Source organism: Propithecus coquereli, unplaced genomic scaffold (genome assembly GCF_000956105.1).
Source record: "Propithecus coquereli isolate 6110/MARCELLA unplaced genomic scaffold, Pcoq_1.0 Scaffold281, whole genome shotgun sequence".
NCBI lineage: Eukaryota > Metazoa > Chordata > Mammalia > Primates > Indriidae > Propithecus > Propithecus coquereli.
Window position 1 is genome coordinate 3,800,289 of NW_012148408.1, and position 24,432 is coordinate 3,824,720.

Here is a 24,432-nt window from a genome sequence, read left to right on the forward strand (position 1 = left end):
GGCAGGTCATAAGCATCTATCCAAATAGTCTTTCAAATCCATGTGCAGGGAGCGTAAAGAGATAGTGTAAAATAAATGGTAATAAAGTGAATAAACACGCGTCTCACTCCAGAGCCTTTGAGGTGCTCCTATAAATCAAGTTCTTTCCATAATTTGCTCTGTGAGGCTGTGCTGAGAAGCAGAATCAAACCTCATCTGCTTTCCTGAGCAGTAGGCTTAGATTTATGGGTGTGAGTTCACAGTGGATGCCCGTGCCATTTCAAAGTGGGAAAATAATTTTCGTTGGGAGGGGTTCCAAGAGAAGATTAAAACCCTTCAGTTCCAGACATCAGCGTATCAACAACTTTCAGATCGGATATGCCATCAGAATCAGAAGGGGATGGTCAGAATACATGTTCTGGAAGAAGACAGAGGAAGAAACCGATACTGCTGTGATACAAAGTATCATTTGTAGACTGAAGTGCAAACATCCTTAGAGTCTACTGTAAGCTCCCCAGTGACTTGCGGTGTGACCTTAAGTGACCCAATCACGCTCTCTGATTTATAATTTTGGGCAAGGTACTGAATGGGGAAGAAACACCAAAGGGCTCTGACCTACCCAGAGAGTTGTGATGTGAAAACGACATAATGTTTCCTGGCTGCAATTGTGACAACACGTAGAGGGCCAATGAGGGCTATTCTTTCAGGGCCTTGAAAGTCTTCCTTGGAAGAAGTGAGGGCGTCACCTATTTTAGTGATGATGAGGATGACAGCGACGGCTCACATTTATTGAGCACCTCCATACTTGTGCTGTGCTTTCTCATATAAGAGAGTAGAGACACTTCCTGTATTTATACTCAACTTCTATCCATCAACATTAGCCTATGGCTGACTCTCAATAATTTTTTTTATGTATTATCTTTAAGTTTCACAACTACCCTGCAAGGAAAGTATCTGTGATTTACAAATGAGGAAATAGGGTCTCAGTGAGGGTAAGCAGCTCCCTAATAGCCGCCAGCAAAGACCTGGCAGAGCTGGGATTTGACCTTGAGTCTGTCCAACTCCTGAGACGACCTTCTTTCTACACCCCCTAACCACCTCCGTTCTAAGTTTCTGGGATTCAAATTCCCAATCTTGCATGAATGTGTGGTTAAAATACCCTCATGCCATTTTTGAAACTAGATACTTGTTTGTTACAGATTCTTTTATTTTCTTGATTTTTGGATAGACTTTGTTCCAAAACTACCCAGCCTGGTTCTCTATGCGGATTCGGGTCTGTCATAGAAAACATTTTGTACAGGAAAAAATGATGCCTGTATTAGTTTCCTATCACGGCTATAACAAATCACCACAAACCTTAGTAGCATCAAACATCACAAATTTATTATCTTAGAGTTCTGGAGGTCGGAAGTCGGAAATGAGTCTTACGAGCTAAAGTCATGGTGTTGCTGGCAAGGCTGTGCTCCTTCCGGAGGCACTGGGGCAGCATCTGTCTCCATGCCTTTTCCTGGGTCTCAAGGCCACCCACCTTCCTTGACACATGGCCCCTTCCTCCATCTTCAAAGCTATCAGAGGAATGCCTTCAAATCTCTGACTTCTGCTTCAGTGGTTACATCTCCTCTCACTCTGACACTCCTGCCTCCTCTTGCCATTTATAAGGATCCGTGATCACACTGGGCCCATCCAGATAGTCCAGGACATTCTCCCCATCTCAAATCCTTAACTTAATCACATCTGCAAAGTCTCTTTGGTCACATAAGGTAATGTGTTGACAGGTTCGAGGGATGAGGTTGTGGACATCTTTGAGGGACCGTTATGCAGCCTACTACATGGCCTTTGCCCCTGCCCTCTGTTGACCCTGCTCTGGTATGGTAGAAGGCCACCCCGGGGGCAGTGATGCATCTGCTACTGCACATCCTTCTGGGTTCACCGGGAGCCCAGCACCCCTCCCCAGGGACCCTTCCCCTTCCCTGCTTCACTGTGGGATGCTCATCCCACAAACATGCTTACAGACCCAGTGAATCCGACATGGCTGAGAGAGCCACACTGGTCCCTCCTTACCGGCATTCACGGATTCCAAGGAGCCCCCAGCCTTGCCTCTCAAAGTGTGGGTGGTCCATGAACTAGCAGTGTCTAGGTTATTGAGAGCTTGTTAGAAATGTGAATCTCAGGCCCTGCCCCGACCTACTGAGTCAGATCTCTATCGAGGACCTAGGAATCTGGGCATGCTAAAGTGTGAGCCCGTCTTGAGGGCTCCCCATTCATCCACTGCCAGTTGGAATGTGCTGGAACAGACCTGCCTGGGAGGAAGGGCGGGTCTCTAGGCAGAGATAAGGGAAGGCAGCCTCTTCATCTCTTCTCCATAGCCAGTTTCAGTACTGATGCTTTTCTGCAATGTACTCACCAGACTCATTTTTTCCCTAAGAAAATCTTCCGGGGCAGGTAAAATCCCCTCAAACTCACCCTGGCCAGCAATAGAGGAGCTGGGGGAGGAAGAGGTGCATGGACCCTTAGGAGACCTGAGTTCAAATTCTAGCTCTTCTTCCATTCCTGTGTTGTGTGACTCTGGGCAAGCTCCTCCCCTCTCTGGAGTTAGGCAGGCAATAGAGTATAATAAGTGCACTCCATTGCTGCAGGGATAAAATGAGATGGCAATGTACATTATCACATCCTATCCAGGCATAATAAATTAAGGCTCTGCTGATTAGAAATGCAGGTTTGTCTGGCCAAAGCCGCACCAGGAACAATTGTGATGTAATGCAAGGAGCATTGACTTTGGAACCCTAAGATCAGGGCTTCTGTCTACGACCTTGGGCTGGGTACTAAACCACTTTGTGCCTCAGTTTCCTTGTCTGTACTAGGGAGAAAAGAATACTTTCCTCTCTGGTGTGTTGTCAGGCTGAAATAAAATAATGAATGTGAAAGTGCCCGGTGGAGAGCAGGAGCTCAATAAATGTGTGTGGAATCGGAGGAAACGATTTACTTAGCAAATTAATAGTATAAACAATGGTGTCAGGGGAGATATTTGACATGCTCAGGAGAACAAACTTCCTGGGTACGTTAGCAGCCTCTATTTGTTTTACCAACAATTCACGTTCCAATTATGGGTGAGTCATCTATTTGTTAGCACAGGCCTGAGCTGGATCTCAATTTGGCAACATTTCCTTATCCTGGACTTCAAGTTACCAGTGTCCTTGAAAGAAAGAAAATGGTAATTTAGTTGTGGCATACGTCAAACTCTTTCACAACTCCTGGGTAGATTCCCCTCCAAGGACTGACCTACTTCTCTTCCTTGTAGTCTTAAGAACGGTCCTTCCTTCTCAGGGTTTCAGGCCTTGGAACCCAGGATGACAGCAACTTGCAGTGAACAAAACTTCAGTTCAGGCTTGGAAGAGTGTGAGCGATACCTTCTTTGGAAGGGTTTGTTTCACCAATATCTCTGAGTGTTGGCAGAATGGAGTCATAGGGAAGGACATCAGCTTTGTACCTGGACTGATCTTTCATTGAATCCTAACTCTGCGGCTAGGATTCATCCCAGCTGTGTAACTTTGTACCTCCCCCTGGGCCTTGGTCTCCTCATCTGTAAAATGGGTTCCACAACACTCATTCAATTCTGGCAAAGCTCAATGTAACTATATGTAACAGATACCCAATACAAATCCTAGGCGGTTGCATTCCCAGCCCCACTCTCTGTACGACAGGCAGCTCCTTTTAGACCCAGTCACCCTGATGAAGCACATTGCCCTACCTTTGCAGGCCTGTGTAGCAGAAACAGATCAGATTTATGGTCATCTTTGTGGTTCAGTGCCTGGCACACAGTAGGCACTTAATCTGCATTGGTAGATTGAATCTCTGAGTAGCTGATCCAAGCAAATCACTTAGGAGAATGAAAGCTACTGACACACACAGCAAATGGCCCGGTTATTCCTCCTGCCCTTCTCAACTGGGCAGACATCTGATTGATGCCTTCATGACTGGCCACAGTGGCCCCAAAATAGCCACTCTCAGAATCAGCCTGATGTTGGTCAATTTGGATATCTGTAGACCTGAGCAGAGTTTACATTTGATTCCCTAAACTAATTTCCCTGAAGTCAAATAACTGGAGGAGGTCTTTTCATGTTCCTTGTATAAATGTCTATTTAATCACCGTCCTGTCTCTAGCACTCCAATAACTTGTACATTCACCCCTTAATCACTGTTTCAGCTCTGCAAAGAAAAGAAATGGCTGGCTGAAAGGCTCGCACCATCTGTGCTATTTAAACCCTCTTTTCCCCCCGACTGCCCACTAGGATGGAGAACTTCTCAGCTAAGTCCCATTGGTCGTTTGGCTCATGCCTGCATATTACAGAGGAAGGTCCTGAGGCCAAGGTCGCCCAGCTGGCCAGGGCAAAGCTGAGGCTGGACTGGACTTCCCAGGACAACCCCTGCCTCCCACCAACACTGCCCTTTCCTCATCCAGCTGCGGAAAGAACACATGCCTTTGCAGTCATGAGGACTTGGGTTGGAATCCCAGCTTTGTCACCTGCTGGCTCTGTGACTTTAGGTGGATTACAGATGCTCCCAAAAGTGCAGTTTCCCCATTTGTGACATGTGGATTCTCAAACAACCTGCCAGGGTTATTGCAAGAATTGAGACGACGTGCACCATGCCCAGCCAGGATCTGGCACAGCACAATGGCCCAGTGCTATCTGCCTTTGTCCTTCACTCAAAATGCCCCTGCACATAATCATAATGGAAATAGCTAATATTTCTTGCATGTTTACTTGGTGCCAGAAATGGTTCTAAGCGCTTTACAGGTATTAGCTCATTTATTCCTCTTTCTCTAAAGAAAAGTAACTTTCTTGACTCCCGAAAGCTGGCCATCCTCACAACTACTGGACAGCCTGGCATAGCACCGATTCAACAGAATTAGCTGATTTTAAACAATATGTTGCTGAAATGATTTCTTGTTTTCTTTCTGGGCAAGTAGCAACCAGCTTGCTTGATGTGACAAAATGCGATGAAACCAAATGCTGTTCCTTGGCTTTTAGTACATATGAATAGTCCAAAATCTGAACTCAAGGTTAACTCTTGCGAAGGCGGGTAGGAAAGGGGGAAGGATGCAGGGAGCAGTGGCCCCTGATGAAGTTAAGGAATGGGGTAGCAGCTGGGGCATTCAGACCCAGGTGAGGTCTCTCTCTACAGCCTAACAGCCAATAGTGAAAGAAGTCAGAGTTTCTGCTGCAAAGTTCAAAAACTTTAGTTTGGCTTCCAGGGACCCATCACACCACTGCATCATCACCTCTCGACCCTGCCCCCACCTCAGCACATCCAGCCCCTCCCTCCAGCCACCTAGAACTGGTCTCAGGGCCTCGAAGGCACGTGCTCAATCTCATTTCATGCCTCTGCACGCTCTCATATGGACGTGCTGTCCCCTCCAATGAAATCCTCTCTCCTTCTCTACTTTGGGACTCCTACTTACCCTTCCAGATTCAGCTCAGACATCACTTCCTCCAGGAAGCTACTAGGGGGTCCCCAGTCTGATCTGGGTACTCCTCTGAGCCCACACAGCACCTCTGGATGCCCTGGCACACGGTCACACATCTCTTTCCTCAATAACACTGCAAGTGCCTGGGGAACATGCACCAAGCCTTACTTCATTTTATACCCCCAGCTGCCAGTACAGAACTTGGCATACAGTTGATACTCAATGGAGGTTGGTTAACTGAATGAACAAACTAGGCAATAAGCCTATCCCCACTCAGGTAAGGGGTCATGATAAGATATGATAATTATATTAATACTAATTAATAACTGCCATCATCAGATGCCAAGACATTGAGCCTTTTGAATATCGAGTGCCCACTACTGCCCTGGCGTGTGCCAGTTACTGCACATATGTTATCTCCATCCGAGCTCTCTGAGGCAGGAATACTACCAGAGGTTCAGAGACCAAGGTATCTGCCCAAGGCACACAGCTAGGAAAGGGCAGAGGTGAAGCCCCAAGCCAAGTTCTGCCCAGTGCTCTCCTCTGATCCATGCCATCTGCCAGAGAGGACCATTGCTCCTTGTTCTTGCAGCGGACCCCAGATTGGCCTCTGATGGTTGCTGTTCCCAAGCCCTTGGTCCCTTTTCCAAGGCCCCGATACCCAGATAGCTCAGCCTCCCAGTTTTGCATCCTGCCCAATTATTGGAAAGGCTGTTTTTCTCCACCCCCAGGAAACCCCGGCAGGGCCAGAGTGTGCAGAGCCCAAGACCACAGCTAGTGGCAGAGAAACAACACGGGCATTCAGAAGCAGGAGCTGCTTTCTCTGACCACTGAGTGATTAACCCTTGCACAGCTACAACAAAGAGAGGCACTGTGAATAAACACATCCTGAGTGGGCCTGGAGAATCAGACCCGCCAGACGCCCTTCTCCCCTGCTGGGTTGATCTCCACCATGGTACTAACTGGATCGAGTGGGACTAGGGGACGGTTGGTACATCCCTAGAACCCGCCCCTCACCTGTTGCACTAGTCCTCTTAGGATTGGGGCAGCACAGGTGTCTGGGGAGTGCTTGGCACCCTGCTTCCCACTTTTCCCCCAAAAGGAATAAGTATCCAGAGATGGCCTGGTTCTTATCAGAAATGCATTTCACTGGTGTTCCCTAGAGGAATTAAGCCAAGGGTCTTGAGGTGGGTGACACCGGACGACAGGAAATCTTGGATTAGGAAACTGAAGGGCAGAGAGCTTAAGTCACTTGCTCAAGGGCACACAGGATTTGAGCCCAGTCAGTGCAGCTTGAGAGTTCATATTCTTAGCCACTATAGGGCCACTCCATCAAAGATGACAAAAGCTTGAGACAGGGCAGTGTGATTAAAGGAAGATATGACTGATAGGCCTGCTCTGTGTTTGGGGTTCCCCCGAAATAGCTTCTGGCTTCTACGGATAGAGGGGTGAAGCCTTTAATTTAGAGGTCCTTGGGAAAACCTACAGGATACAATGTAGGTTGTAGGAAACTCCCAGGACAGGGCCATGATGGAAAGCCACTAGGGGTCACTTTGAGTGTCCAGGACCACATACCTTTAGGGAATGGAGGTAATACTTTTGCTTGGGTGAGTGTGTGCCTGCAAAGTCTCAGATGCAGGGAGGCAGGGTACAGGAGGGTAAGAGAAAGGTGTGCCCCAGTGGGAACGACCCTACTCTCCTCAACTCCTTAACCACTGATCCACACAGCTCACGGCCATGCCTGCCGCAGAGGTTGAAGTCAGGTGGCTCCTGAAGGCACTGTCCTCTGCGTGCCCCGGTAACATGTTGCCAAGACTCTGAGCACCCGGACCATCTAGGGTAGCTCTGCTTTCCACTCTCCCAGCTCCTCGGAGGGATAGGACTTGGGTGGGGGGAACAAGAGTCCTACCCAAGGGTCCTCTCAGAGAAGAAAGAGCCAAGGTCAGAGAGGCAGGGTTACTTGTGGCTTCTGTGCAATGCATTTGGTGGTATGCAAAGCTGGACTTAGAACTTGCTGGCTCAGGGCATTGGACAGCTTTTCAGAGCCTCATTTTCTTCATTTAAAAAATGAGAATAAAACTCATTGCTAATGCAGGGCTGTGGTGAATATCAAAAGTGCATACTGGCTGTTAGGATGCAATTCCACACACTTCGTGAAGCAGCAGTCAGATGTTCAGAAATACATTTCATGGGCTGTGTTATAACACTTGGAGCTGGAGCTAGGGCCTGCTGATACTTGCATGTAACCTTGAAATTCAATCTAACTCTAAAGGGTGCTAATTAGCGGTCAGCCAATGAACAATAAATAACAAGAGTTCACTACCTTCATTCCTTCACCTTTGTGGAACTCAGAATTGTGCTTGAAGTTCTGGAAGAAGTCACTTAGGAGCATATGTTAACGTCATCTCCTGCTTGCCAAGGCAGGGAGCCACCAGGGAGACAGTCTTTTAAGGCTGGCCGAAAAGCCCAGAAAACAAGGAATGTTTGAGGAGTGGATAATTCAGGGCTACTGTATCTACAGGCTTAAAGCAAAGCCAGCAGGACAAGATTGAAGCCAGGGTTGCCATCCTAGACAAGGAATAGCCCAACCAGCCAATGGGAGCCCTGGGCTGACCAGCATCATGCCAACACCTGTTGGAACCGTCGCATCTCTTTACCATCCCAGAAAAAGCTTTGTCAGAAACGAGACTGTCAGGAGTGATGAATCAGGGCCAGTGAAATCACCACCAGAGCTCTATCAATAAACACACACACACACACCAGCCTTCCCTGCACTAGTGGAGAAGCCCAAACCCACCTAAGGGGCAATTACACACGAATGGCTGGGCAGGCTTGTGCCATGCTGGGGCCTGGCATCAGAGCTCCTCCAAGGCAGACTGCACAAGGCAGATACCTTCTGTCGGACAGCTGCGTAATCCAGACCCACGGCAGGGGGGAACCGGCACAGCAAATGGTTTACAAACCCGGAGCACAGCTTCTCCTGGCCCCAGCTGTGTGCATCCACATCCTGCCGCGCTGCAGAGCATTCCTCCAGACCAGAGACCCACACTCACGCCTTAGGGGAGGGCCCCACCCCAGCCCACCACTGCTCCCTTCCCCTGGCTGCTCAAGACTACGGCGCAAAGTAGCCGGAGGCTGCTGCTGCCTCTCCCACCGAGCTGTCTTACAGCGTCAATGCTGGTCGGTATTCCGGGAGTTTCCTCCTAAGTCGTCCTAGATAGACCCTAAGTGCTTTGGAACTCTGAAGCCTTAAGCTCTTCAGGGTGGTCAGCCTGCTCTGCCTGAGTCTCCTGCTGGCCCATTTTTGAAGAGCTTCCTATTGGTTTTCCCAAGGACAACAAGCCCACGCTAAGATCCCTACACCCCAGACACAGAGCAGTCGCTTGGAGTCCTGTGGGCCTGGGGACTAGGGCGGGAAGGAAGAAAGACAGTATGCACAGACAGGACCATAAGGAGTAGAGCGAGGGGTGTGCGGGCTGACACTCTGGGAGAGGGGCCTGGACAGCTGCCATTGGGGTGAGGCCACTCGTCCCACAGTTAAGTCCAAGTTCCCACACCTGGAGAAGACTCAGGGGACCCAAGGGTAGGGTCCACCTTGGCATCCTGGAATGGTGACACCACAAAGGAGGGGCCTGGTGGACAGCCCCGAGGGGCCACACGGAGGGCCTCCTGACTCCCAGGGAGTGGGGCGCAGGGGGAGCGGGAGCGGGCTCGCGCGCAGGGCAACTCACAGAGGAGAAGTTGTGCGGGCCGCAGAGCTCGCCGCGGTACTTGCAGGAGAGCAGCATGTCCTCGAGCTGGTGGCCCAGGCGGTCCATGAAGGCGGCACTGATGCCCTCGAAGTGGCGCGGCGGCAGGAAGAGGCGGAAGTCGGCCAGCTTGCGGAACCACTGGCGGCGCGGCTCGTCGCCCCGCAGCAGCTCGCTGACCAGGGGGCGCGCCGTGCGGTTGGGCAGCAGCAGCCCGAGCCAGTGGCCGGCATAGTACAGGTCCCCCTTGGAGAGGCGCGGGAAGCGCAGAGGGTTGTTGTTGCACACGGTGACGGCGGGGAAGGGCAGCTGGCGGCTCCACTCGCGGTGCACCCGCGTGTGCGACGGGAAGCTGAGCCAGTAGAGCAGGCGGTTCGAGGACCAGGACAGTAGCAAGCCGAGGGACGTGCAGAAGGCCAGCACCCACAGCGCGCGCCGCTGGAAGGAGCCCCCCGCAGCCGTGCGCCCGGCGCACATGTGCCGCAGCCCGTGCAGTTTAGCGCGGCTCAGCGACGGCCGCCCCCTGCGGGTGACCCCCGGCCCCTGCAGCGCCCGCTCGCCGCCTCTGCCACCCCCGGGCTGCCCGGCCGCCGCCACCGCCGCGGGCGCCGGCTCCTCGCGGGCCATGCGGAAGCGTCCCGGGCCGGTGAGCGCGGCCGCGGGCAGCCCGGCTCCGCCGCTCCGGCTCATTCATTCAGCCCGCGGCTGGCGGCAGCGGCGGCGGCCCCGGCCGGGCGGAGCCGCCATGGGAGTCCGCAGCAGCAGTGGAAGCAGCAGCAGCGGCAGCCGCGCGCAGCCCGCGCCAGGGAAGCGTGCGCCCGAAAGGAGCTCCGGTGGCGCGGCATGCCCGCCCGGCGCCGCCGCTGCCGCCTCCGCGGGCGCCCGCCCGGGACTGAGCGCCGCCTCGGCCCGCCGCCCCTGGCACTGGCCTCTCCCGAGCGCCTCCCAGGCTCTCCTGGCCCCTAGTCTTCCTGGAGGATGCCCGGCGCCGGGCACTGCTTCTGGAGGGGCCCCACTGGGAACCGCCTCTCCAGTCCCTGGGCGCTGCGCCCGCCTCCCCTCGTCCTGGACCTCGGGGGACCCTGAGCTGAGTCCCCCCTGCCCCGCCTAACCCCAGCTTTTACGCTGGTCCTGGCAGAGGGGCCACTCGGCCACCATGCCTGATGTGGACATCCCCGGGGACCCCACCAGACCGGCCCGTAGTCCAGCGGTGCTGGGACACCGGAGAGAAGGCACCAAGGCACGAGCGCCCCCAGAGGCGCACCGCGGCTCCTGGCTTGGCGGTAGGGTGGGTGTGTACTGGGGTGAGTGGTCGCACTGCCGGCTGCTGTCCTCTTTCCTTTCACTCCAGGACCCTTTCTTCTCACTGCTCCCCGGGCTGCGCCCGGCCAAGATCGCCAATGCTCCCCAAGTCCCGCGCCAGAGCCCCGCGATATGCCGGCTCTCGCCTGGGGCTGGGGGCTTCTCAGGGCGTCCTGCGGGAGGTTGTTCGCTGCCGGGCCCCTTCAAGGCTGCTGGCCAGAGGGAAGTGTCGCTTCTGCCCCCAGCTCTCCCGGGTGCCTCGCGTCTCCAGTAAAGCCCGGTCTTGCTGTCCCTTGCCTCTTCTCCTCTCTGCCCAGGCGGCGCCAGGAGCTGGGGACTGCGGAGCTCCGGCAACACCTCCGGGGGGTGACCCGCACTCGCTGCTCTGCGCGCCCTTCTCCTCTCGAGACTCCAAGCCCGCGGTGGCGGTGGCGGTGGCGCCGGCTTGCGCTCCTCTCCCGGTTGCCCGGGAGGATCCTCCTCGGGCCCCGGGCGAACTTGGGCAGCAGCCGCGCGAGGCTGGCGCGGCTGGGCTCCGAGCACCTGCTCCTCCGCTCGCTGGCCCGGCGGCTCGGGGCGGGCGGGGCGGCGGCGGCCGTGTGCGCCGTGCGCTCCTGGAGACGCGGTGCTGACGCGCCCGGCTCCTCCTCGGTGCATTTTAATTCCTGGCCACTGTGGCCGCTGCACACCGAGCAGGAAGCCTCTTGCTGGAGTCGGCCGGGTGGGGGGATGCGCTGCACAGATGTGCCTGGGTGTGCGGGCTCGTGGGAGAGACAGGGAATAGTAGAACCATTGTGTGTATGTGGGCCGCGTGTAGATGGGTGTGAGGACTCCGGAGTGTGTGAGATGGGCTGGAGGGAGAGCGGGTAGCCGTGTAGTGTGGTGCCATGCACTGAGTGTAGGATGTGTACTGTGTATGTGTGAACGAGCATTTCTGTGAAACTCCTGAATGTGAGGCTGTCTTCGGTGTAGGACTGTGGCTATTAGACGGTGTGTGGTGTGTGTAGGACAGAGTGTCTATGACGGCATGTATGTTCTGTGTATATACGTGTGCACTTAGTGGGTGCTGGGTATGAATGGGTGCGTTGATGTGTGGATGGATATCCAGGTTTCTGGATGTGGTGTGTGGTGGTGTGTTTTGTGTGTATGTGTGTAAATGAGCATGTGTGTTGAAGTGCTGGGAACAGTGGCCTCTGGCAGGTTAGGCTCAGTGGGACAGCCCTTCCCTCTGCCTCTTAGGAACTTCCAATGTGTGCCCCAGCCCGCTCCCTGGAAGCATCTGCTGCTCAGCTCTGGCCCAGTAGCCAAGCACACCTGGGGTGGGTGGCTGGGGGCGGGGAGGAGTGTGACCTCAGTGGGCAGGAGACTCCATCCTTCCCACACCCACCACTGGGACTCTACAGCCCACTGGTTGGCTGATGATATCACCTTTCCCTCCTGGATGGGCCCAGGATCTTCCACTAACCCTTGGACGCTTTGGGGGACTTCTATTTGGCCTTTTAACTATTCTGCCTTGACTTGTTTGGGAGGATGGATGAGGTACATAGCGTACTGCCAGCTCCATTTCATAGATGAGATTGGCGAGGCCAAGTACTGCCCCAGGTCCCACAGCCTCTAAGTGGTGGAGCTGGATTCAGCACCCAGGTCCCCAAGGCCCTGGCTCTTTCTACTGCACCACAGGGCCTTCCACTTTCCTTCTCTGGGCCAGGCACCTACAGGGCAGGGCTGGAATTCTGCTGCCCGTGGGTGCAGGGTGGGACTCCACCCTATTTCCCATGTCATTGTCTCATTGAGATCTCACTGGGACAGATGACACTTTGAGCCCCGTTACTCCATAGGATAAAGGTGTTTCCCAGACATTTCCTAGAGTAGACTTTGTTGGGGGTAGAGAAGGGCCCCTGAGGGTTGGTGGGCATCCCAGTGGAAGGACCAAAGTTTGTCCTTTGGGGACAAGAGACTTAGGGGAGGAGAGACCTGGGTGTGGAGAGGAATTTCACGCACTTTGTAATGACGGATCAAGGCCAGATCTGTTGAAAGAGCAGCCGGTTTCCAAGAGGGAGAGAAGCAGGGCTGGGATGGGCTTTCCCTCCCCACTGACCTGGAGGGCACCCCTGCAGTGTGGCAGCTCCCTGCGTCTGGTCTCTGAGGAGAGGACCTGGGAGCCCCTTATCTGCCACTCACCCCTGCACACATCCACTCGGTCACACATGGACAAACACATATGCAAACACCCCCCCACATATATACACTATGCACATACACAGAACACACAATACACACACCACATGCATATACACATACACAGGATACACATACACACAACACACATAGCACACATGTACACACAGCACACACATACACAAACACACACTACACAATACATACACATACACACACATATACATGCACCATACATACACACATACTACACACATAGATACACTGTACACATACAACATATACAAACACACATACACAGCACACATACATACACAACATACACACACACAACATACACACACATGCACGCACCTTGAGGTCCTTCTTATTCACCCGAGGAAAAACTATTGCAGGTGGGCATTGCTAAAATTCTGCTTTGGACTTGGTTCCTTGAAGATGTCTGTTGCTACCTTCGGAGAGAAGGTTCTGAAGCTGCCTGCTGTCCTGGGGCCTCTTACAAAAGCTCATACTCTAGTTCTCCCAGCCTGGCCTCGGGGGTCCAGGGGATGCCACAGTGACCCATGTCCCTCCCAAGGTGAGGTGACCCTGTGACCTCAGTGCAGTTACCGAGGAAGCAGCCAGGACAAGCATGTGGCATCTTCCAGTATCATGACTCTGGAGTGGCATGAAAACTCTATTTTAGAAAAAAATGCAAAACATTTTACATTTCTGGCTTTTCAGTGGTTGTGGATTTTCTCTTCCTGGCGGTTTCCCCCTTGAAAGGTACACACACCACTTGTGACTGACTGAGCGTCTTCCCTGCCTTGGATTTACCTGTTTCTTCTCTAGATGGTAGCTCTCTCAGGGAGGGGAGGGGTGTCCTGCACAGACCCCTAGGGATCTTGGCACAGAATTCCAGAGACAGACACAGGGGTGGCTAGTGACCCCAAGCAATGACTGATGGCTCTCTTTATGGCACACGTGTGCAGCATGTTCTCTACGCTACCTGGCACATGGATGAAACACACTGACACAGGGCAAGAAGGGAAAGGAACTAATATTTCTTGAACAACTACTATATGCCAGGCACTGAACTAGGCACATACACATATTTTATTTAATTTCTCACTCCAACCCTGCAGGAGAGGTATTTTGGCTTTCTTTTTGCCACTGTGGATCCAAAGGCTCAGAGCACAGGATTTGAACCCAGCTCTAACTCATTCCAAAGCCCAAGATTTCCCCTCTCCATCATGCCTCCTTTTTTTGGTAGATTAAAATCTGTTTATAATTACTCCAAATGTGATGTTGTAGATTTATGAATAGAACCATGTGCCAAAACTGCAAACGAGAATGCTTAGCCATAAAATAAATCACACCGTAAATAAGACTTTAAATTGATACAGGATGTTTGATTCCATAAATCAGTTATAATTATTAGTAGTTCTAATGCAACTTCAGTTCCGTGGATGACTAATAATTATTCTTTTTATTACGAGCACATCATGCTGCTTTGAAAAGTATTGTGATAAATAATAATAATGATGATAATGTAGGACTTCCTAAGTGCTAGGGCCTGTTCTAAATGTTTTATGCTAAAAACAGGTGTCATAAAAGTTCTAAGTGTTTAATCCTCAAAACGATCCTGCCAGGTAAATCCCATTACTTTTTCCACTTCAAAGAGAAGGAGCCCTCACCATAGAGAGGTTAAGTTACTCACTCTAAGCCACACAGTCACCGGGCAGGAGAGCAGGCTTTGAATCCAGGCAGTCTGGGTCGATCCCTTGTGTGCTCAAACCCTACCTAGCGCAGCCATCTGAGCTCTCAGAGCTACGCGGACACAACAGCTCATGTGAATGGGTTTGCCCATTCTGGCAGACTCACTCCCTTAGCCAGAAAAACAAACTCGTGAGGCAGTGCAGGAGCTCACCCACATGACCCCTCCGGCAAGAAATTAGAACGTAGCATTGTGATTTCCCACTTGTAAGCTTTTAAGAAAATTTCCCATTGCTTGTTTATCTCTAAAACATCTGTTCCGCTCACCTGGCATGCTGGCATTCTGTGTGATGTTTGTGTGCAGTGGCAGAAAGGTCTTCCGGTCAGCCAGCCTGCATGCTGGGGTGGAACCACCACCACCAATTATAAGCTCTTTTCTCCCATGAAATGAGTTTGTTGGGAAGTCAATGTGATTTTCTGTTTTTGTAATACAATTTTTCGAGCTGACACATGTGTTAGCTTGATCAGTCTTCATTAGAATCCCCAGTATTCCTGTTTCCCCCTAATCCCTACTACTCAGGGGCTTGGAATTGGAAAGTATCTGAGATACTACATAATCCTCCTTCCTACCCACTGTAGGAACCCCTCAACATTCTGCAGTGACGGTGCACTGGGAGCGATTCTATTCTGGAACATCTTGCCTTGTTTAAAGTTTCTTCCTGTCATCGAATTGAAATCTGTCTCCTTGTGAATTTCTCCCATTTCTCCTATTTTATCTCTGGAGATCCACACAAAATAAGTTTGATCTTTCCTTCACATGGAAACTTTTCAAATGCTTTGTAGAATCAGAGTACTTCCATGCTGAAAGGGGCTCTAGCAGTCAACCTGCCAGCGATGTCTTCAAGGCCGTCTTTTCTTCTCCAGGCTGAATGTCACCAGTTCCTTCAACTGTTTCTCCAGCAGTTGCTGCTCTCGATATGGGCTCTTAGGTGTCAATATCCTTCCAATGTGATGCTCCAGCCCAGTGGAGTGGGGGCCCACCAACCCTTTCACTCTGAAGCTGGTCTTTCTAGCCCCTGGTCTTTCTTCTGGGGGTCTTTCTTCTGGGATTTAATGGAGGTGGTGGGTGTAGAGGACAGGACAGTAATGACGGGTTCTTGGTGTCCCTGCTTAGAATGCTGAGTACACTTTCCTTTAGGACTGTGCTGCTAATGGTGATAGAGCCAACACTAATTTTAATATTAAAGTTCACTGATGTCATGGGACACGTGGGCTTTTGAGGAGGTAATTGTGATCCTAAATCTCTCCTTGTTTCTCCCCCTTTCTCTTTGTCTGTCTTTGTTTCTGCACTGTCTGTAGCTCTCTGTCACTTTGCCTCCCTCCTCCTCCTCCTCTTTTCCCTTCTCTGCTTCCTCTCCCTGTTCTCTCTCCCCAACCTCTGCCTGAAGCCCAGGGGCCCTTTAGAGATAGGAGCCAGATACCCTGCAGGCAGTTAGGGCAAGGGTCAGGGTTGAAGGCCAACAGGATAAGAACACTACAGGAATGTGAATATGCTTAGCTAAGGTAAATCTAACCAATAGGAACCCTTTAGTTATTTTACTTTAGCCACAACATCATTATCTAAGGTAAAAAGGGGAATTCCTTTAATTGGGGCATGCACGCAGTTGAGGCAACAGTATCCCTAAATGCATTATCCTATTAACATAGTAAAAATCATACCCTCCAGTACCATGACAGTTTACAAATGCCATGGCAACTCCTGGAGGTTACCCTATAAGGTCAAGAAAGGGGAAGATTCCCAGTTCTAGGCACTCTCCATACCTTTCCCAGGAAATCCATGAATATTCCACCCCCAGCTTAGCATGTTATTAGGGATTAGCATAAAGGAACAGACCCTAACCCTGGGTGGCACTGTTTCTTCTTGGTGCAGTCCGCTGTCTACCATCTTTGAGAGTATTTTCAATACTATATTTTCTATACTTTGTCTTTAATAAATGTCTCTGCTTCACATGTGACCCTGCACTTGAATTCTTTGCTGCATGGAGGTCAAGAACACTCTTTGCTGGTATGGGCAGTGGTGATACCTTTTTAGCCCATGCTGCTGGTGGCGTCTGGAGCCCAAGAGGTGGCCACAGTGTTATAGAACCTGAGCAAATGTCCAGCAGTCATGGTAGGGATTCTTCCACTGGTGGAAAGAAAGTGAGAAGAATTCTCTGCTGTGATTTTAGCTCATTGTGCACTCATTCTTCCACACCCCTCCCTCCCTTCCACCCTGGAGCTGGCACTGGGGTTGCTGTTCCATTTTACCTTTCCACATGCCTCAGCATCTCTGCTGCCTTTCCCTCTTACTCCGTGGTTTTCTTGTACACACTTGGCCTCTTCGAGTTCTCTCTTCTTCTGGGCTTTTTCTTAGACTCACTGGGTAGTTTTTGGCCTTTTCAGTTATTCCTATTTTATTAGAGTTCAAGCTCTCAGCCTCCTTTCTTCTACCACAAGCAAATCTCAGGCATATGAGGTCGAATAAGGGCCCATGGCCACTAGAAGAAAGATCTCTGGCAGGAAGGACTGGGTCTCAGGAGTTCACACTCTGCAGGGTTGGAGGCAGCTCCACTGAAGCACTGTGGCCCCTGTTTATTGGAGAATCCCGAAAAGTGGGAGCTGGATATAAAATCTAATTCAACCCTTGCACTTCCGGGGGAGGAAGTGAAGGTCCAGAGAGGGGAGACGCTTGCTCTAAATCCCACAAGTTGATACCGACAAAGGCACAGCCAGAATCCAGGTTCCAACTTCCGACTCATGCTCTGCTCACCCCATGAGATGATTTTCTTAAACATCCCTTTTGAAATTGGTAATGTATTTACAATTAGGTTCAAAAGGGTTAAAGAAGGACAAAAGATATCCAATAAAAGGTCTCTCTATCCCATCCTCACTCTACCAGTTGTCCAGTTTTCCTCTGCGGAGGCTACCAATGTCATCAGCTCTGTGTATCATCTTTCAGTATTCTATGAATATGCACGTGTGTACATAGTCTTCATACGCCCCCCTTTTTAACACAAATGTTTTCCGACAGTGAGTGTTGTTGACTAGAGTAATTGTATTTTATGTTCTTCACATCCTTTTTTTTTGTATTTTTAGTTGTTTTCTGGTTGCCTTCCTTTGGCACCTCATTCCAACTTCTGTTATTTTCCTTAAATTCTCATTTCCCATTATCCTGCTCTCCCATCCAAACAGGACAGCAGGTCCTATGACAAGGTGATACGCAGAGCTTGCTATCTTATGATCAGACTTTTTCTGAACTCTTTGCTAGATACACTAATGGACGAAAGCTCTCATGTGGATAATCTCAAACAGCAGGTAATGCAAAGATATTTCTGTTTGCCTCTGAAGTGCATTGTTACGTACTTGCATAGGATTTAATTTTCTGGTCATATGTTCCTCAGGCTAATTATAACACACACATGTGCAATTGAGTGCCCTGAGCACATAACTCTTCTTGGTCTAGAAGGATGGTCCAAACATGCATTGGTTGGCAGAGAAAGCCATTTGGGATTCAGAAGTTCCTATAACTAATGTATAGATAGAGTAGGTAAAACATACCATGGAGAGAACCTCCAGGTGTCAGTGGCAAAATTGATCTTAACAAGCATGCATACCATGGAGTACTATTCAGCTTTAAGAAACAATGGTGATATAGCACCTCTTGTATACTCCTGGATAGAGCTGGAACGCATTCTACTAAGTGAGGTATCCCAAGAATGGAAAGACAAACACCACATGTACTCACCATCAAACTGGTATTAACTGATCAACACATAAATGCACATATAAGAATAACATCTATTGGATGTTGGGCAGGGGGGAGAGGGGAGGGGGAAGGAGGGGACGGGTATTTTCATACACAAAGAGTGCAATGCGCACCACCTGAAGGATGGACATATTTGAAACTAGGACTTGGGGGGGGCAAGGGCAACATACGTAACCTAAACATCTGTACCCCCATAATATGCTGAAATAAAAAAAAAAAACAAGCATGCAGTTGGACGTGGGAGAGGATATCGAGGTAAAGAATTTAATGACTTGACCCTGGTCACTGAGAAGTTGATCTGATGATGGTGATGGTGATGGTGATGATGATGATGATAATGATATTCAGTAGCTGACACTGAATGAGCACTAATTATGTGTCAGACACTGTGCTCAATGAACAGGAATTAACTCATTTAATCCTGACAGCAATTCAACGAAGAATGTACATCCGTTATAGCTCTTTAACACAGGAGGAAACTGAGGCAGAGATTGGATAAGTAACTTGTCCAGTCAGTGGTTGATTCAAACTCAAGTAGCTTAACTTTAGAGTATGAAGTCTTAATTAAGGTGGCTATAATTAGCTGTAGTGGATATTTATTGAGCATCTGATGGATGTCGGGCACTGTCCTTGGCAGTGGAAATACATCTACCCAGATGTGATCCCTGCCTTAGCTCACAGTTTAATGGGGGGACATGGGCAAGAAAATATTAAATATTAAACGTTAATTAATTATTAAAAGGCAGTTTTAATAAAGCATGATAAACGATCTATGAGAGATGAGCACAGCAGGGTGGGAGGGTCCGGGGGAAAGGTCTTTTCTCTTGACTGCTTTGAGAGCTATCTGTGTTTTCCACTGAATTTCTCTATATGCTTTTATTTTCTCACCTCAAACTCAGAGAAATGTGTCCCCCCTGCTCACACAGATCAACATGTGAGCTAGGATCTGAGCCGGGCAGAGGTGACACGAGCACAGCCCTGTATTGAGGATGTCCAGGTCCTCTTCTTCCATGATGTCCACGTCCTCCTCCTAACGCAGGCTTTTGTGTTCCTGACGGTGTCTTGTTGACCTGTGACATCTACTAAGTTCAGGCTGCCTCAACAACTAATCTGTCTTCTTCCCACAGCTTTCCTTCCCTATCATTGCCTTATTCTGTGTTCTCAGTTCAAACAACTGCGTCTTGGTTGTAACCTTGGCCATGGCCATAAAGTTCGCAGAGAAATGAAGCCTTGCACACTTTTCTACCCAATTTGCCCTCCCGCACATATAACAAAACTCTCGTTAAAATACTTAAGCATAATCACCTTCTCCAACAGTAACCATCCACTCGTATGACGAAAAGGTATGCAGTTAAAACAGGATTTAATGAAATATAAAACCCAAGGTAGAATGAGGCATTTTATTCACAATTCCTTGACTGTCCCCTTAACTGGAGCTCACCTGGCTCTCACCTCGGCTTCAGGGAGCATTAACAAACCAGCCCCGAATCTATCTTGCGGACAGAACCTTTGCAGCGGCTCAGAGATTTAAGGCCAGGTTGATTTGTCCAAAGCCTGCATTCAGCCTGGCTGCATTTCCTCCTCGCCACAGCTCTCCTCTGTCTCAGCCACTAGCAGTGTGTTTACTCTCTTTCCCTTATAAAAGACCTGGCCAAACCACCTCCTCGGCTTTCTATACCCCTAGTTTATCTTCCCTGTCCACCCGCAGGAGCAGCAGAAAGGGAGAGATTTAGCACATTCTTTTGCAGTCTTGTGGACCTGCCTGGTTATCCAAACACAGTAAAGGATGAGAAAGGAAGTGGGGAGACGGGAGGAAGGTAACACAGAGGACCAACCAGGTACCTACCAGGTACTATGACATGCGCCATGTAACGATTCTTTGGGACAATTCAGGAGGGTAATGTCATCCCTATTTTACAGACGAGAACACAGAAGCTTTATCTTTCCAATTTGATTCTCTCTGTTGCTGGTTGGAGCACAGGTTAAACCATCATGGCCATGATCCCATACCGTAGCCATTCGCTGAACGCTTACTAGTGTCAGGCACTAAGCTTCATTTTCCGGGTGAAGGAAATGAATCTCAGAGAGGTAAAATCACCTGCCTGGGGTCACACAGAGTGTTCCGCACAGGTGGCAGAGCCAGAGTTCCAACCCAGGTCTGCCTCTGACATGTTGGTAATTATTAGAAAAGGGAAAACTGGGAATTTACAAAGAGAAAAGACAGTGGGTGGCAGCATAATTCAGAATTTTGCAAAAACCCGTGGGGGAGATGAAGGAAGGGGAAGCAGAATTTGTTCGGCCTGCAGTAGGTTCTCAGTATCCGCTGTGGATCTGGGAGCTGTGTTGTTCCCAGTTTGGTGTGACCCTGCCATCCGGGCAGAGCTAAAACTACACAAGCCTATTGATTGGGAACAGGTTTAAGGAAGTACCCGTGGGAACAAGTGCCAGGGTAGGCCAAGGAAGTTGGAGAAGGCCATACAAAATGTTTCCTCTGTCAACATCCAAATGACATTACACTCTGAGAACCACCACATGGACACAGAGTGCGAACACATCTGTACGAAGCCCAGGTTTTCAGCTGGGTCTCTTGTCACTCCATTCTGCCTTCTTCCTTCTCCCTCTTCCCTCCTCCTATTCTCTTTCCTTCCTTGTTTTTCCCCTCCCTTTCTCCCTGTTTCCCTCTCTCCCTCGCACCTCCCTGTCTCCTTTTCTTCCTTCCTTTCTTCCTTCCAGACCTCAGCCTTGCTTTCTCCTTTTTAATCAATCCTTCCTTAGCCCAGCGGTGCTTGAGTTTACTCATTTAATATTTCTCAGCAGCCTACAGCACTAAGACGTTGGATTCAAAACAGTTTTCTGAAAATTCCAGGAGTCATAAAGGCAAGTGCATAAGCTTGGTGAGGAATAAGAACTAGGAAACAGTTTATACCCTTTGACTTGGTGATTCACACCCTAGAAGCGTTCTCCAAGGAAATGACCGAAAAGTAAAGAAAAAGTACAAAGGAAGTCACAGCAGAGATTTTCATAATAGAGGGAAAAAATGACAAGTTAAAAACAGTTCATAGCCCCAACAATAGGGGAGTGACCATGCAAATGATGGTGATACTATGTCATTGGAAAATTATGCTATTTTAAGACAAGAACATGACAAGGGTGCCAATGTTATGCATTAGATATAAAAAGCACTGAATAAAAAATATCTGGGTCCAAAGAGTATATCCATCCTGATCACAACTTTAGAGAACATTTCTTTGAACATGCACAGTGGTCAGAAGAGAGTTAGGAGAGGCGGGGTTTACTAACAAATAGGTTCTTTTGGTAAAGTTATTTAGATTTTAGGCAAACAAAACCCAAGCAAGCTTACCATGGCCAACCTTGGGAAGACACATTGGAATCAGAAGGTTTTTCTGTCTCTATAAAGCAGTCTCACTGGAACAAGGGCCACTGTATTCCTGGATCTCCCCCCCCCACCCCGGCCAACCTGACCAACCCACCCCACCACCTGGCACTGCCCACCAGCCAGTAAAAGTGAGCCACAGATGCTTCCCCTTGCAGCTGGCCACATTCACCCTGAACTGTGCTCACTCTAGCATGTTTCCTCTTGGCTTTCGACTCCTACATCTCCGCCATTGTCAGACTGCACCAGGGCTCTCACCTTAGTCTCAATCCCTTTGGAACCTAAACCCCAGCGATGAGTTACATGGTAGATACTCAGTGATCAACGAGTGACCATAATAAAAACTGACTCAGATGCTAAACTGCTCCCAATAAAGGAGAGGTGTTTGCATGAGAATTACCTTGGAGGTGGTGTTTTTCTTGTGTCCTTCCCAATTTCTGTGTCTCTGTCATCTGTTCCCTGTCTCTGCCTGGAGACCTTACTGACTTGTGAACGAAATCTTGGCTGGATGACTTGATATGGTGCCCCCGGTGCTGGCTGGACCTCAACAGCATGAAGGGCCTGAGCATTGCCCCCCACGACAGCTACGCTTCCATCTTTAACTACGGTTTGTGCTCTCCTTGGTCTTAGCACCCATCATGCTCTTCTTCCAATAAGGAAATATGCTCTTTGAGCAGCCAAAACGCATGTCACAAAATCCATAATAATAATAATAGCTTTAATTCATTGAGGATAGTAATGTGGCCAGCCTGGAGCCAGGAACTTTGCGTGCATTATTTCATTTACTTCCCACAGTAGCCCTGATGAAGGGCTCTTATTTATTATAACAAAGGATTGTTATTTCTTTTTGTACCAAGGAGGAATCTGAGGCTGAGAGATATCAAGTGGTTTATTTAGGATCAAACTCAGTTTCACTGATGTCAAATCCTCTCCCCAAGCCCTGCGTTACATGATACAGTCTTCTGGGCACTAAAGATACCATAGCATGGTCTAAACATGATGAGCCCTTGTCTTTTCATGGAGCCTACTTGCTCTTACTTTACCTACAATCTTGCAGGCATGCTTGGTTATTCATTTTTCAAGCTCTCAGCAGAATAGAAATAACATATGTTATGAAAATGAAAAGATAGGCTTGAGAGTCAAGAGTACTGATAGCTACAATGTATAGCCTAAGCTTGGTAACAAAGGAGAAGACAAAACAGCTACAAAAGCAGATAAAAGGACTAAAAAGTGATGTCATTTAATGTTGGGGCTAACTCCACACATTTCAAATAGTCCTGAGTCTTAAAGCAATAGTTGGAACTCACACTCATTGTGACCTTGAGCCATTAAGATTACATTTTATTCTGTATCATCCACATGAGAATATAGGAAAGGATGGGATATATTGCAGAGGGAGGTGTAGCCAAATGGTTCCATTAAAAAAAAAAAAGTCGTGGTGCTTAAAAGAATGAATAAATCCTGAAAATGACACTTGCTTGTAAGAGGGTCTGAACAACGAAGGTTGCATTCTCTAGTTGGTCCATTTTTTCAGCCATTCCTATAGACAAGTTTCCCTATAGTCATTTTTGTGATGGCCAAACAGTTACTCCACACATTGCTCAACATTCAGAATTGGTTACATTGCTGCCAGTTGGGTTATATTGTGGGTGTTTAGTCGTTCTATAAAAGGAAGTTTCATGGTATTTAAAATGTTTCTCTCTCTTTTCTATTTCTTAGACTAAAAACAATGACAGATCAATTTTTACCACATTTTTTTCCCTGCAAGAAGAAACAATAAAGGAGAAATGGAGTTCTATTTGAGAAGACAATTCTAACATTCATGTCTCCATCAGAAACGTTTTAGGATTTTGTTCTACAGAACTCGGAGGTCTTGTGCAGTAAGTGACGGCAGAATTCTTACTTATTGAGGATGTCAGAAGTTAATGCAGCTCGTCTGTTAGCTTCCTGAATGCAAACTTCCCTTAGAGGGCTTATTTCTTCTTTTTTCTAATCTGTTTTTCCTTTTCGAATACCAACTCGTTGATTGATACAGAGCAATGTGAAATGTCTGGGCTGCTTTGTGAAGTATTGACGATACATCCTTTTAAATTTGGAACTGCAATTTTACCCAGGGGAAGAGGTATTTTGGTCATGAATTCTAAGTTCCTTTTTTATCTAGAAACCTTGGAGTTATACTCAACTAAGCCCTCACTTCTACCATAATCCACCCATCACCAAGGGCTGTCGATGCTACCTCCTAAATCCCCCTCAAGCCCACGGCCTCATGGTCTACAGCTTACAGCTTCCCCTGTTCTTGCAGCTCTTCTGGGCTCCTTGCCTTTGATTTCCTTCCTCTCCCATCCATTCCCCGCTCTGCCATTCTAATTATGCCATTGCTTTGCTCAAAATCCTTCAATTTTCCCTCATTTCTTACTGCCCCACTTCACAAACACATAGTGGGGTACAGGGAGTATGGATATTGGTCGTTACAGCTCTGGAGGCACCAGGAGCCCCAGGGACTGCTCAGACTGCAGCTTTGTCCGTTTGCCCCAGTGAGTTGTATATACATTATCTATTTTCTTCTTGAAAAACTTCCAAGAAGTTCTGGGAAGGCCTAGCTTATCAAGCCCTTTTCACCCAGGCCCCGTGTGCCCTACCAGCCTCTCATGAGACTTCCTACCCCAGCTATCAAAGCCTCTTGCTTTCCCAGCCTAAATCTACATCACATTTTTACAACTTTATCACTTTGAATGTGAAGCCCAGATGGCATCCTCCTGATTTCTTTGCTTGGTGAACTTCTATTCATCTTTCGAGACCCTGCTCAGCATCCCCCTCTCTAAAACCCTCCCTTCCTTCTGCAAACAGGATTACTCACTCCCTC

At 49.0% G+C, this 24,432-nt stretch overlaps 1 protein-coding gene across 2 annotated transcripts in view; it reads right to left on the reverse strand.

Moving 5' to 3' along the window:
• ASIC2 (acid sensing (proton gated) ion channel 2) overlaps positions 1 to 24,432 on the reverse strand; it is a 1,009,922-nt gene that overhangs the window by 238,480 nt on the left and 747,010 nt on the right. Inside the window, exon 1 of one of the 2 annotated variants that reach the window (XM_012648270.1) lies at positions 9,178 to 10,754. The exons of the other annotated variant lie outside the window; for it this stretch is intronic. Within the exon in view, the coding sequence (XP_012503724.1) occupies positions 9,178 to 9,885 (708 nt within the window). The 5' untranslated portion in view covers positions 9,886 to 10,754. Of the gene's footprint in view, positions 1 to 9,177; positions 10,755 to 24,432 lie in introns of those variants that run through there. 2 annotated transcript variants of the gene reach the window in all.